General features: G+C 43.6%; 1 protein-coding gene across 2 annotated transcripts in view; it reads left to right on the top strand.

Annotated features, from left to right (window-relative positions):
* cpped1 (calcineurin-like phosphoesterase domain containing 1) overlaps positions 1 to 6,617 on the top strand; it is a 138,712-nt gene extending 132,095 nt beyond the window's left edge. For both annotated transcript variants that reach the window (XM_087170868.1, XM_023395587.2), the window contains exon 6: positions 6,178 to 6,617. In XM_087170868.1, the coding sequence (XP_087026994.1) occupies positions 6,178 to 6,404 (227 nt within the window). In that variant the 3' untranslated portion in view covers positions 6,405 to 6,617. The remainder of the gene's footprint in view (positions 1 to 6,177) is intronic.
* The last annotated feature ends 9,371 nt before the right edge of the window (positions 6,618 to 15,988 follow it).

The following is a 15,988-nucleotide window of genomic DNA, read 5'->3' as shown; positions in this document are numbered from 1 at the left end:
GGGGGGGGGTTAGGGACGAGTTACCGGGCATTGGGACTGAAAACAGTTGCTGCACTGGTTCTTGCACAAGTATGTGAACAGTGCACTTGCATGGATTTGATTGGCCAAAGCAGCGGCTTCATTGATTGAGTGAATGGAGACCTGATCCGTCATCTCTTCATGCCTGAATGAATCAGAGTCATTAAAGTGGACGATAACCAAGTAAGTAATCTTCAACACTTCCACTTCATTTACTATTTTATTGATTTGGCTGCTGATGAAGGCCGCGCCTTGTTTCAGCTTGATCCCACAGCTCGTCGCTGCGTCTTGTATGATTAGTGCTTCCATACCTGGGATTGCTGCTCTGGTCAGATACCTGACCTCGTTAACTTATTTTTCGATCAGACAGTTGCTGATTTTATCTAACCTTTACTCAATTCACACTGTTTTACTCGGGCAAAGTTCTTGTGCTTACACAAAATGGAACTTGCTTCTTACCTGAATCAAAAAATATCTTTATATCTCAAAGTATATGTCATCCAGCTGATATCATGACAGTACAGCTGATACTCACTCCTTTTCCATTTGAGCTCAGTAAACGTGACTTTCTCGTCTGACGATTAATACACGGTCGTATCGACAAGCCCCTTATGATCCGTCTGTGACATCTTAACTGTTTGAAGGCCTTTTGTTCTTAGAGAAACACAGGGATCATAGCTTGGTGATTTCAGGATGATTATGAACCACAGTCGGCACCGAAGGGCCAAAACACATGCATTCTCATAGCGGGATAGATGACACGCTCACTACTTTAATTTCCCAGCTCCCTTTATGCGTGTGTGAGTGTGTGAGTGTGTATGTGTGTGACTGGAGGACACAGGAAGGGGGATGCTGCACAGTGACGGCTGAGAGTGATTTATGGGGAGCCGAGGCTGCAACATGCCTCACCACGCTACATCATTTTGTATCCCTCTGTCATGCAAATTATCAACAGCTACCATTTCATGATGAATTATTTCCCAGACCTGCACTTTAATGACAACCGCCCTTCAATACGAGCGCACACGTTGCATGTTCACTCCTACGCAGCCCATTCTCACAGATGTGCAGATGACAGCTCTGTTCAGAACTCCATTAGGAGTTTGTGTCGAAGAGAAAGTAGGAGAAAAGGAGGAAAAGGTCTGAGGGAAAATGGCTTCTCCTAGAGGTAATCAACGATAAGAGGAGGTTTAGTGATAGAACTTAGCTTGCAATTAGCAAATCCAATCTTGTAGCCGGCGAGTGACCAAGAGATGAAAGGGAGATGATGGAGAGTGGGAAGAGAAAGAAGGGGGGGGGGGCAGATTGAAGGAAGGGGCACAAACATCAAACATGATTTGATGTGGACGGGCGTTTCTTTACCTCTTTTATTCCTTTATTTTGCAGACTACATCAATGTAGACTATTAGCATTTAAAAAGTAAAAGGTGTGTCCAATAGATCGACCAATTAACACGAACATGGATCTAATGACTTCAGCATATGAAATTATAATACACACAAAGTACAGGCACATATTGGAGGAAAGGACTCCCGTTTCCTTGCTGTGCATTTTTCCTGCAACTCCTGACCAGAATTCAATTTGACTCTGGGTAATTTTCCTCCGTTTGCATTCAATATGTTTTCATCACTCTGACTGCTTACTCTGGGTATTTTCTGAGCGCTTTCCACCCTCCCCACCTCTGTCTGTCAAAGCAAAGGCCAGTCCCCAGATGGGAGTCTTTATCACAAAGAAAAGCACAAAAGAAACCAGCACTGTTTCAAGGCTGATAGGTAAATGGGATTTCCGCAGAGACCGAGACAAGACGTGGAATGTGTGTGTTTTTTCGCGAGAGCACCCACTCAGCGAAAGGAGGGAAAGGGAAAGAAAGCAGCAAAGCGTGGAGAAGAGACAAAAAAAATTGGGGGGGGGGGTTGGACAGTCCTGAACGTGATTTCTCTGAACACGTATAATGTCTCCTGTCTGCGTTCAGCTCGAGACACTTACACTTGCATCACATGCTCCATTCTCTGCGTGGTTTAGTTTGATAATGTCAGCGGAGGGAGGAAGGATTTTTATCCTCGATGTAGCTCAGTGGCTGGAGCCGTGGCACTAACATTGTTGATCACATTGCATAGGTGGGCGATTTGCATAAAGGTGAGCTTTCCTTAAATTTCAACCTGTGGTGCCACTGTTCCTTTTGTTGTCTCGCTCTCTAACTGGGCGAGCGGCGCCAGGCTGCAACGCCAGGTCAGCCTACCTCTGTCTGAGTGTGTTTACAGCGTGTTAGTCTCGTTTCTGCTGCTAATTTTGTTGCTGCGATGGAGTAACCTTTTGTATCAGAGGTCAGATCGCACCAAAGCAATCCTCTGGTCAGTCTCAGACAGCCAAGGTGCTTGTATTCAGTCCAGGTCAGGACAGAGGGGTTGTCAGTTTGTCAGTAGTTATGTTGCAGAAAGTCTTTGAGGCAATTCAAGGGCAACTTAGGGGTTTTAATTAGTTTTTCTTTGGTTTGTATTTTGTGTGTTTTTCAGTTCCATGTAGCCGATCTCAGAGGTCAGCTTCATCTTCTAAGTGCACTGCGAAGGGAAAAGCTCTCTTGGCTTCTTTATTCTGTTTTTTGTTTTTTTATGTTTCTTTTTTCAATTGACCATCTTTTATTCATATAAACAATGTTGTGGAGATTGAAACTGCTTTTCTTCCTAAGACAGGCCATCCTTTCTATCAGGGTGTTTTCTTTTAGCAGACAAGGACCCAGGTGGAGTGGTTTGACTTCTAAAGCCTGGGTAATGATGCCGCTCTGAAAGGGACGTGCTCAAATGAATTCAGGTCAGGGTGTTATCGCCGGGCCTGTGCTAAATTGTTTCTATGAAATCGGTTTTGCTCTATAAGAGCCAGCGGGACAAGCCGGCGGAGCGAGACAATTCATTTCCACAACATAAAAATTGTCTGTTGATTCGGTCCACCCCCGTCCTCAGCTACACTTCAGATGTTTGGAAGAAAAACCTGCAGCGCTTAATGAAGACCTCACACAGATCGCACTCTGCCTGATGGACACTCGGGGGTTTAGACAGGTGCAACTCTCTCAGGACCTCTGTCTCTCGGAAGGAGGGGTCATGTGGGGCCGGTGGCTTTTTTGCTAAGCTAAGCTAATCAGCTGCTGGCTCGAACTCTCAGCAAGAAGTCACATAAGTCTATTTGATGTCTTGCTATTCCCGTTCCCCAATATTGCTAAGTATTACAATTAATCGATTTGCTGGGCAACAGAAAATTAATGGGCAACTATTTTGATAGTGAATTAAAAAAAAAAATTCTCTCTTGTGGTTTGGATTGTCTGCTTTTTGTCTGTTTTATATCTTTGGGTTTTAGTCTGCTGGGTGGACAAAAAAAAGACGTGATGATGTCACCATGGACGAAACAATTAATTGGTTAATCAAGAAAATAATTCACAGGTTAATTGATAGATAAAACAATCATTAATTGCAGCCCCATTCCCAACAGCAGCGGCTCCTCCTGTAGATGTTCTGTGACTCACTCCTTCATTTTTAAAGCTCTGACCAACAAACATACAACACAACTCTTCTACATGGATGCATCACAAATATGTCACACACATATGGGGGAAGCTCACTGCTGCTGCGTGGTAGCGTCGTGCAGCGTATGTGTGGGATGCGGATCATCAAAGACGTGGCAACAGAACTCAGACACACTGACACATGTATACATATGCACACTTACACATTCCCACACACTTTATTTGGCGGCATGATTAATCACAGCATCTTTGGGAGTTTTAGAGGAGGTTCAGAAAAACCATTTCAGCTTCAAAAAGATTTCTTTATTCTCCCGGTGGTTCGTTCGTCATCATTATTACAGGATTAATTCTCGTCTATCACTTCTTTACTATCGCCGTCTTAGCGTCTTCCTCCCACTTCCTCGTGTCTCTGAGGTGACAAAGAAGTCACAACCCTCTTGTGGATACTGAAACAGATCCAACGTTTCCACAATCAGTGTCGCTAACTGAGTCATCAGGTGATCACATCAAACATTTTGCCTGGCTCACACACACACACACACACACACACACACACACACACACACCGTTACTGCTTCACGTTGTTTTCGTTTGCAGGGTCTGAATAATTGTAGACGAGTTGTATAATTCCTCGTAGGACGCATAAAAAATACTAAAGTGTCTATCAGCACTGAAGAACTACACACACACACACACACACACACACACACACACCTACACACCTGTACACACAGTCATACAGAGTAATGAGTAACCGCTTTGGCCAAGAGGCATAAAGGGCATTTGTGGCTCATCTAGAAACAACACCAAGGACGCACATTTACACAAACACACATGTACACACATTTATGAACAGAACCGTGTTGAGTCTGGCCAGTTACTCAGTCACCTAGAGCCGAGGCAAGGTTATGTGAAATGCTATTATTCCCGGCCACACAGAAGTATATGCAAACAGATTCACGTATGGTCCATAGTGATGCAGCTGCAGGCCGGCCCGCCAGTGCTGCCTCAGGTTTGGATTGTGAATGAATTTAGCTCAGACACATAGGGGCCTAAATCATCAATTTCCATCTATGGCAGATTAATTATTTAATGGTCCAGCATGTGCAACCGTTGTCCTCCCGTAGCTCAGAACATTAATATAAATTTAGGTCACATTCGTATTCTGGTGCTGTTTGATTATGCAGAGTGGCGGACGTGATGATTCAGGGCAATTTCACAGAAAGTGAAGCTGAAGTAGCAACAGCGGTGGAGAGAGGAAAGAAAAGAGTTTTTCGGAGGGATCTTCCTTGTCTTTGTTGTGCAGATTTCTGGGACAGACCGATGTCTTTCTCATGCACATGCTGCAATTTATCCTCTTTTGTTGCCAGTTTTCATTATTTTTTTTGGCTGGGTGTCTCTCTGGAGACGAGGCAGCGAGCAGCCAGACTCCCCTCCATGGAAACACTTGCAGTTGGAAAATAGAGCAGCTCGTTTTCTCTGCCAAAAGCCTGCAGTAAACTCATTTTAAAGATCCCCTTACCTATACAGTTGACAATGCAAGCGCACGCATATACTTTACACACGTGCAATCATACCCTACACACACTGTGTCCTAATCTCAAACCCATGCGCGTTGTCACCTTATCCTAACATAACTCTTCATCCAGATCTTTCCCCTCAATTCAAATCCTCACATTATGTTGTTGTTCAAGTGGAAGCCGACCAAATCCGACACCAACTTGTCAGAGAGTCAAATTGTTTCTCCCACGAAACAGGGAAAACAAATTTGCGGACTCTGCAGCCGTCATTCTGCAGCCGTCATTCCGAGTGGGGCTCGTCTGGCGTGGCCATTTTAAGTGTGTAGTCATTTCAACTGTAGTTGACACAGCATCGGTGCCGCAGGGCCGAGCCGTAGCCGCACCGTTCTATTAACCATGTCGTTGGTAATTGAAAATAAATTGAAAATTGTGGCTGCCTTAATGAAAGTTCCCCGGGATTTCAAAATATTCTACATGTGGAAGGCTCCAGAGTATGTTTTTCTTTTCCTTTTCTTTCCTTTTTTCTTTCTTTCTTTTTCTTTCTACCAATAAAGCTTGTCTGGTAGAGTTCAGCTCTGTTGAATGTATGTATATTCTAAGCAGATGCCACCAATAATGATGACATTATGCTAATGCTAAGTGAGTTAAATGTAAATCCCTCTGTCAAGTGCCAAGAAGTTGAGCAGCAGGTTCTTGTTTAAAAATGCACCAGAGGCTGTAGAGGGAAGTTATTTACAGAAGTCTTCTGCTGGAGTAAACATTGAGTCACTGGTATTGATCTCTAACCCTGTCAACTCCTTGTAGATATATTTCGGTCATTTTCTGTTATGAGCTATTAATAATTGAGTGTGTTGCACCTTTCTTTGGGCTACATGAGGGACGCAGGGTTAGACGTGGTGTGTATTACATGGCGCCTTAAACAGCATGTTGCCTATTTATGGTAACGTCCCAGTTTTAGAGCAGCGACGTAAACGGAGACAAACCACCCAAAAAAAAACAAAACAAATCCAGGCTTTTCCCTCCAGGATTTATATAATTTCTTCATTGTACCAAATTTAGCACTCACACCTCTCTCTCGCTCTCTCTCTCTTTCTCTCTCTCTCTCTCTCCCTCTCTCCGCCACAGGGGTGAAGGCGGTCTTCTCTGGCCACTACCACAGAAATGCCGGCGGTTGCCACGACGGCCTGGACATGGTGGTGAGCTCGGCCATCGGCTGCCAGCTGGGCGGCGACACCCACGGCGTCAGGGTGGTGGTGGTGACTGCCGACAGTATCGTCCATCGCTACCACAGCCTGGAGCAGCTGAGAGCGGGAGGCGTGGACCAGGACCTCAGGAAGCTCCTGCAGGCCTGAGGGCGGCTGACGGGAGCAAAGACTGTTCGGCGGAGTTCGGCTGGGATTTTGGTTTTTGGTTTTTAGTTTTTGGTTTTTGGATTTCACAGTTTGGAGCCCCTGTTCTTAGAGGCTTCTGGAGTTTGGTGTGTTGATGAGATATTAATAATGTTGAATTTGACCAATAACCCCAGAAAATCTGTGTATTCAATAAAGTAAAAACATTAACTTAAAGATTCATATAGGGACATGTGCTGTATATTTGCCCTGAAATAAGAAATCAGAGAAAGGCAGTGATTTTTAAACCCATAAAAACAAGACAACACGTCATCTAAACATTATAAATTATAGAGTGTTATGATGAAATTATACTGGGTTTTATGTTCTCTGTGCTGAAAGTTTTCCCAAGGATTATCTCTCAGCAGAATGGATGTTATTATCTGTGCTCCCGCTGCCCCGACGGGGCCACACAAAGATCAGTGAATGTGTTCTGAAGCTGGTGGTTCCTCTGTGGAGGAGCACTACCTCTCCGCACAGTCCTCCTATATCTGAAGTAGCATTACCTCCTCTGACACCCACGCCGTCTGTCTGTGCAGCGTGAAACGTTCACGGTTCAAGACGGTGTAGTCAGATGTCACCAGAGTAACCTAAACTGTATCCAAACTGTTTGATCACTCAAGGAAGAGTCGTCCCTGAGATGTTGACGTTTCGATCCGAGCAGCTTCCAGAGGTGTGGACGATGAAAAGATGGATTTCAGCTCTTCATCTCGGTGTTGAAGGTTGGAGTTTTATTTTGAATGATGCTAAAATATCCAGCTGCGATAGCTCTCTCTACACTGTACGTCTGCTGAAGCTGCAGCGTGACGCCTGGTCGGCCATCCTATGCAAACTAATCACATCACTATATTGTGTATGTGTTTTGTTTTTGTTGTTGTTGTTGTTTGTTTAACTCGGTGTGTTGTTTGACTCACCTGGAAGATGCAGCGCTGACTCCTGACCTCTGATCAGCTCACACACTGCCCGTCCAGGAAAAAGGTTTTTATTTTACAGTTCAGCCTGTTGTTGTTGTTGTAGAGAATCCATGTTGATTTGAGAGATTATTTTTAATCCATTTAGATTATAACAAAAATGGAAATCTTGTTTTTTTAAAGAAGTCCTGGTTGATTAAAAAAAATAAAGTCACAATATTTATAGTAAAAAGGAAAATAAATGCTCCCAATGATTGTTGTCTTATTTTGTAGATGCATTTGTGATGTCACTGTCAGTGCTAAGATCCACGACATACACACTACCTTCCCTGGGAGTTATTCACAATAAAAGCCACCCGTGTTTTGCGTTTTAACGGAGCTGTTTGTAAGTTGTGCTGCTGCTACGTAGTGAACGTTAGCATCAACAGCAGCTGTTTACTTTCCAGTGTAGAAGAAACATTGTTGAGTTCAGCATCAAACTTCATTCCTTCGTCTCCAGTGGTGGAAAAACATTAATTTTATATCTCGTCTTTATCACGTCTCTTGTTCTACTGAAGTTCACACGCCAACCAGCAGCTCACTGTAGCCTCCGGTTTCCCCCTGAAGACGTAGCGCTGCTCTGAGGTCGTATTATAACCTCTTGTCTTGCAAACGCAACAATGGCTGAAGCTCTTGTCGAGCAAAAATCCCGGCAAGAAACCACGTTCAGCAGCAGAGGAAACTTTCAGATTGCCCCTTTAACATGAAGCAGGCGGCGGTACCTAAAAAAAGCTCTGACCCTGCAACCCAGAGTGTGAACGATGAGGCTGATATCCGTTACATAAATTTGCAAACAAATTTGTTTCACATGCGACTTGATGGCCATTGAAAACCAGCACGGGAACGGCAAACTCTGCCACTAACAAGGAGAACTATTATATGAAGAGGTGATCACAGTATACAAACACAGAGAACAGCTATAGCAGGAAATAAATGAGCCCGTCAATAGAATCACAAATGTCTGTTTTCTGTAGCAGGAACGCTGCAGTATGCATTCGGTTTCTCTTGGTTACTTGTTTGTGAAAGTGCGACTGCGGGAGCCGACTGTGGTTTCCCCTCACTGTGCTGTTTTTGTGATGAAAATATTTCATCACCATGGTTTCAATCAAAATTTATGATGCAACACTTCACATTTAAATCACACCAGATCACCAAATCACATCAGCTTGAGATCCTTTGCAATGAACTGTACACACACACACACACACAGAAGTGCTCAGTAAATAAGATGGAAGTGTGATTCGTGTTGTTGAATGGCAAACTAAAGGACTGGTGTCAGGCTGATAGAACTGATAGTGATGTGTTGGTGATTAATGTTGGGAGGAGCAGTATTTCCTGACTGCTTAGTCAGAGCTGAAGCAGCCTAACAGTGTTACAGGCTGCTGGCTGCAGACTTGTTCTGGAGCTCAGTCCTGAAAATGTCTTAAAAATGAACATTTCTGCAACAAATTTACTTTCTCTGTGAGCCCTAAATGACTCCACTCGATTACAGTTTACACACACACACACACACAGAATCTCACAGTTGCCCTGACCGACTGGGAATGTAAGAGAGTTGTCATGGCAACCCTTTAGCAACACATCTGTGTGTCTGTGTGTGTCTCAAAGAGAGACTGCGAGTGTTGGAGAGAAAGTGTACGTACTCCCCGTCTGTGTGTGTGTGTGTGTGTGTCCATCCGTGGTCTGGTGGGTACTGTAGGTGATTTTCCATCGGCGACGCGATCACTGACCTCATTTCACACTGACGGATTCTGTCTCTTTTCCAAAAAGTCAGCATGTGATGGAGGGAGGAGGGGGCGTCTGAGAGGAATGGATAATGAGTGTGATGTGTGAAAGACGACTCAGTCCATCTCCTTCATTTCCTGTCTGAGAAGGAACCTTATGTCCTTATCTATTTTTATATCCTCATGGTAGCCGAGCCCAATCACATTGTTCTTTATCTTTATCTTTGTGTGTGTGTGTGTGTGTGTGTGTGTGTGTGTGTGTGTGTGTGAGAATTTGTTTTAGAGCACATTCACTCTATGAATTTGGAGGATCATCACACACTTTGACTTGTTCCTGTGTTGAATTGTAATGAATGACTGAACGCCACGACTGTGACATAACTGGTTGTATTTTTATAATAAATGTTGATTTTCTCTAACGGTTCCTGTGTGTTTCTGTGTTTATTAGTTCGTCTCGAGACTTCTGAGTCCTGGAGATGTAAGTTGCATCTTTTTTTCTCTGGTTTCTAAGCAGATTTATCGATGCTTGTTCACGAAGGTCAGCGGACATAATGATACTTGAGTCTAAAAATATGTGTGATTTCTCGACTGAATTATGACTTTGAGTATTTCTGACATAAATTGCTAGAAGCCGGCTAAAGTGAAGTCTGCTCAAGTGCCACCATAAGCTGTGTGGGCTTCTCAGTTGGGAAACCTCTGGCATGAAGTATCTGTGTAGTATTTCTGTCAACATGCAGCATGTGCTTTTAAAGGCTCTGGAAGTTACTAAATATAGAAACAAATCCATAAACTTTGACCTGTTGCTGTTTTCTCACAGTAAGCAACATTTTCGCCATTTTTGTCTCTTTAAATGTCACTTCAATAAAATCCGTTTCCACACGCACTCAGAAATCTTAAGTCTTAAAATTACACAAAGCACTGAAAGCCAGTCTGAAGGTATTTAAACTGTATCTTCACCACAGGGAAGCTGTTATGTATCTTGTACGAGCCGAGCAGTACTTTAGTTTCTACATAATACTAATACTTACATGTTGTACACTCATTCTTAGCACTTATGATACAGAGAAGATTCACATTACTCACATGGGACTTGAACCTTTGATGACATGAGTCAACAGAGGCGTTCAGCAGCAACAAGTTAATCTCGGTGTCAGAGTCTGAGCTCACTGCTGCTCAACAGCGCGCTGCCGAAAGCTCCTATTTGTTTTTTCATTATTTTACTCTCTGTGTGTTAAATGTTTCATCCACAGTTTAGAAATAGCAGATATCAAAACCAGACTTGAATTAGTCCAATCAAAGCAGCTAGAAGTTGTTTTATTTATGTTGTCAGGATCATTAAAACCAGGCTTTTCACAATGAACCCAGCTTTCTGAGGCTCCTTTGTAAAAACACATCTCAGCATGAACCACAATCAATCTGTGTTTCTGTGATGTAGACTGATCAAATTTTAACAAGAGTGTGTCAGTTTGTTTTAGTGCTGACACACTTTGGGTTTATCCTCTTCAGAAAGCACAAACACGTCCGGCTCCTCAGTCCCGCCGGCTAAATGGACGATGACGAGGTATCCGTCATTTCAGAGTTTGTTCTCTTTAAACCTTCGTTCATCAAAAACACACACACACAAACACACACACACACACACACACACACACACACACACACACACAACTGGAGATGCATCATCGGCTTTGCATAACAAACAGTTAAAAAAAAAAACATACAGTATCGCCACAGCTGCTGATAAGACTTGGCATTTCAACATGAAAATATCAACACGTTCATCTTCAACTGAATCCAATTCACGCCTGCTGCATATTGTATTCATATTTTCTCTGCTCTATCTGTGTTAAATTAGAGATTAGCTGACTCCAGCGCAGCCCAGGGGGAGTGAGCAGGTGGGGATTGCTTTGCTCGTGGACTCTGCAGTCGAACAAATGGCTGTTATTGGACACAACAGCGGAGACTGAATGTGGTTCTGACTGCTTACGAGACAGTAACACACACACACACACACACACACACACACACACACTCATTTAGAGCTGTTCTGCTCTGAAATTGAGGTGTAGCCCTGTACTTTTCTGCTGCGAAATTGCGATGATTTGTAAAAATCACCATCCCTGTCATTTCTTTGAAGGAACATGAAGGCTCATCTTTGAGATATTGCAACATAAAAAAATTTAAAAAGAAGGATGGCAGCTTTCTGGACAGACTTGAGGTCAGCGAGGTGACCTTTGCTCTCTGCTTTGTTCCTGCAGGAGATTTGTTCTACTGTGACAGATGAAAGCTAGTTCCTGTTTATTGATCCAAAACGCTGTCGCGGTGTCCTCCGCCGCTCGCACGCCAAGTCCAAACGCACACGTGCACATACACACTATACACTATACACACACATAAAAGACACACAAGTCTCTCCACAACACTTTCATCAGCTGCCTGGGCGTAAAATCCACAACACTGATGTTTCCCTCAGTGTTTTTTACTCATAGACGAGCAGACTAAAAGTACACGTGGGGGACTGGGGTCGTAGGTCAGCAGCTTTTGAACACACATGAGAGGTCTATGTACAGCTTGATAGCATGAAGGGGATGTTAACATTTCAGAAGTGAGCTGGGTGAATCGCCAGAGACACGAACGAGAGCTGAGTTTATGTTCGCCTGACTGTTGCGGCTGCTAATGGAGGTGGGAAGGCAGCGGCGGTTCGCCAGGTATTCGTGGCTCCACACTGCGAGCTGGTATTTGGGGAAACTCGCGAGGAACCGGTTCGAAAAATTGAAGAAGGACGGTTCTATTCATCCGAGGTTCATCAGAGTTTTCAAACTCAAAGTAATGACAGCTGAGGCAGTTAAATTACATGCTCCATGAGTTAGGTCTCCCATTCCTATTGTTGGAATGGAGAAAGTAATTTCACAACACAAATCTACTGCAGTATAATGCCTGAGGACTTAAATCCACTTTTGTTTGGTTCACTCAAATTACTTCACGCCGGAGTCTGGAAGGACTCGCAGAAAATGAGAGATTTATGCAGTAAACAATGACACCACTGAGAGCTTTATCAAAAATTATACCCAAACTGAGAATTGCTTTCTAAACGGATTTGTGTAGTTATGGCATAATTCTGTGGTGTGATTATCAGCTTAAGTAGAAGGCATTACAAGAATTGAATGTCTGGTCACGGTTGCTCTATTCCCAAGAAGTTACTCTATGAACCAGTAACTCTGAGTTCGACCAGTTGACCCCACAACATTCCTGCACAAGTGTAAAACACCTTGTTTCATTGTGTCTTACAGTCGAATCACAAGAATCTTCGCTTTCTAACGACATGACGACGCATAACATTTCATCACATTCCTTGTAACGCTGGCTACGTAGCAATAGCTAAACTTATAGCTGAACTCGCAGCTAATCCAAAAATGGGCAAAGAGATGGGGAGCTGAGACTTCAGTGCCCCCCCCCCACACCTGTCTCTCAAAGTGGCACAAACTTTAAGCCTTAATAATAAAACTTAAACAGAAGAGTCAAATAAACATTCACCATTTTAACACGGGAGTCAAAGGGAAGTGACTCACTTTAGGAGCCAGTTTTCAAAGAGCGGCAGTTTTTGGTTACTTCCATGTCGGCTTGTACGAAGACACACATGTGCCATCAACACTTTATAACTAACATAACTAACATTTAAAGTTTCTGGGCCACACAAACAGTTTGCTGTTTGCTGCTGGGCACGTGGAGTAGCTACAGCTGCGCGGTGAGACACCCCCCACATCACACATATTTGATTTAATCCATTGTTGATATAAAAACGTTGTTTATAGCAGCGTTGAAGAGAAATGGAAATTTCAACGTCGACAATTTCATGACAACTGTGAAAACTCTGTCTGCTGGTGTGATACAATCGAAAACTTCTAATTACCCTCGATATACAGTGAATATCCTCATGCTACAAGTGTAACATTTAGATAGAAGTACAAGAACACACACACAAACACACACACACACACACACACACACACACACACACACACACTCGGCAAGGCTCCAGTACCACCCCCCCCCTCCATTTCTCCACGCAGTCCACAGGTGTTGGGGGGGAAGCAAATGAAACTTGGCGTATCCAATCATGGCCTGACGTCAGGGTGCCACCCCTCCTGGCGGTGAGCCCGCTGACAGAGCGAGCCATCTGGGCAGCAGAGAGGCAGCGACAGGCCCATCCATTGCTGTGCCCTGCCCTCTGGGCCTGCAGCCAGCGAGACAGACTGGGAGAGCTGGCAGGGATCAGCCCGCTCGCTTGCCAAGCTGGAGCGTGTTTTGATGATTCTAGTATTCAGCGGGGTCGAAAATGTCCGTGATTCACTTTATTTAATGCGACGTGTTGGTTTCAGCCACGTAGTCTGACTGGTCACAGATGTACTGTATTTCCAACTGTTGCATTAAGGACATAAATAATGCCTCATGTCTTATTTCATAGAACAGCACTGATTCGTCTGAGACGCTCTTCCACTCACCAGTGATCTGAGGGAAACGCAGCGTTGACACAGATTAAAACACGGAAACCAAACATGGAGATGGATTCACAGACGCACGATCTCCAGTTCTTTTCTTTTCTCCTGTTTCTTCACAGTTTCCTCCAACAATCACAGCAATAAATCTCTGGGGGAGACGCTAGCCGGCAGAGGAAAAACATGTAAGAGAGTTTAAATACCCTACGGCTAGGTTAATCATGGTTGACAGAGAAGTACGTGCACATAACTTAGTGAGTTCACTGGTAATAATTAGGAGGTGGAGACCGGGTGCGATGAGAAAATTAAAATCATAATTGTCTTCCTGCTTGAACTAAAAGCCTCCCCCTTTTTTTCTCATTTAAATTCTGGAGAAAAGTTTTTTTTACTTAAAAAGTCATTTAACCCAGTTCACAGTGTGTTTAAGTATTCATTCATGACAGAACTACAAAGCAATGTTAAAGTGGCTACGCAATTTAGTTGTAACTGCCTCCATCGTTGCCAGTTACAACTAAATATGATCCAATATTAACACTCATAGTAGCTACGATCTATTCAGCTCATTTAATAAGGCAGTTTGTCTGCAACTGGTTTCCACTCCAAACAGGCAACACAGCCAAAGCTATTTAGGCTTTTTATATGGTGTGACTACAAACGGCACCAATGTGGGGAACCATATTGGAATAATATGGGAACCCTTCCTTGTTGGAGTAATGGGAGTTTTTCTTTAAGAAAAGGTGTTTCAAGGTCGTTCAAACCAAAATGTTAATGAATATCGTGCGATGTTGTCGATTCACAGCACTTTAACCCTCACACAGGCAGCTGTGCAGTTGTGAACACGAGAATCTCTCCACCTCTACTATCCATCCCATATGACGTGACCACAACAGGAAGTGAGCCATATGTCTGCAGCAGTCAGCGGTGAGATGAGTCCTCCATGTGTCCACCGACCACAACTTTGGGCAAGAGGTAGAGGTGAATTTCAATTTCAAGAGGAAGAAGTCAATGTGTTCGTGTGTGGGGGAAAAAGAAAAATGTAATGGCTGCACAGTGTGTGTGTGTCTCAGTACTAAAGATGACATTGACAGTCCCCAGACATATTACTCTGCAGAAATCCACTCCTGCTCTTGAGTCCTGTCGTCACGCTGTAGTTAGAGCAGACAAAGTGCCGCATAAACTGGAGGTTTTTTTTTTTGTTCACTTAGTCACATATGGAACAGAAGGCTCTCTGTGACATTTACCCACAATACTGTTCTTCACACCACCACCGACCGGACTCCCACTCTCTCCAAGTGAAGATGGAAGATTGTTTCAACAGTTTGTTTGGACACTAGAACACAACCTCCCCAACAACTAGCCACCTGCTGACGAAAAATGGCCGAACGCTGTTATTTACCAGCACACAGGACGTGAATGTAGTGGCTGAGAGGCGGAGAGAGACAGGAGTGGTTCGTCAGGACAACAAGGAGCACCTGCGCCCATCTAGCTGCACAGTATGTTGTGTGTTTCACTCCAGCTGGGTACAAGTGAGAAAATGGGCAGGAGAATTGTAACATATAGTGACAATAGTGTCGCCGCATTAGTATAAACTGCTGGGTGACACCCTGAATTCAGAATCATTAACTATAATTGCTGCATATTGAGGCTGTACTGTAACACTTTTTTTAACTAACACCAGAAATCATCAACACCTTTTTTTTATCATAGTTTGGATAAACTAGAAACATTTTGGCTCCGTTAAACTAACGCTGTGCCAATATATGCAACAGTTTTGCGTCACTTGTGTCCATCTGATGTGCAAACTTGACGTGGTCTCCTGCGATTCCTGTGATCACAGCACCACAGCTATATGTTAAAGTTAGCTCAGTTGCCAGGACGGCTACTGAAGAGCTGTTGGAGTGCTGTTAATGATGTCAGCATTTTCACACATAACAGCATTAACATAAACAAAGGAAGCTTTTATTTTTTGCTTATTTATAGCTCCAAGTACAACTCCTGCTCCACTGTTACAAGCCTGAACACTGAAACAACATGGCTGAAAACTACTCTCAAGTTTGCTAGAAAAATCTGCTGTAGTCTCCATTAGAATATGGGATCAAACCAATATTTGCATTCAGGCTTAAGCAATCCTAACCTCAAAGCACTGTAGTATCAGAGTGCATTTCCCCTGATTTATCCACACTAGCACTTCAGTGTTGGTCAGTGTGTCAATAATCTGTCATTTGGTTCAGACTGGAATATACAATATGATACAACGGAAAACACAACTAGCGGATGGATTGCCATTAAATTTGGCACAGACATTCATGTTCCCCAGAGGATGAAGCCCAATGACTTTCGACTTTTCCTCTAACGCCACCATAAAGTTGATATTTGTG

Source organism: Seriola lalandi, unplaced genomic scaffold, assembly GCF_002814215.2.
Source record: "Seriola lalandi dorsalis isolate HSWRI2012SDOR001 ecotype SW California unplaced genomic scaffold, Sedor1 jcf7180002054965, whole genome shotgun sequence".
Classification (NCBI taxonomy): domain Eukaryota; kingdom Metazoa; phylum Chordata; class Actinopteri; order Carangiformes; family Carangidae; genus Seriola; species Seriola lalandi.
Note: the sequence above shows the minus strand (reverse complement) of the source record. Positions and strands in the feature narration are given on the sequence as shown.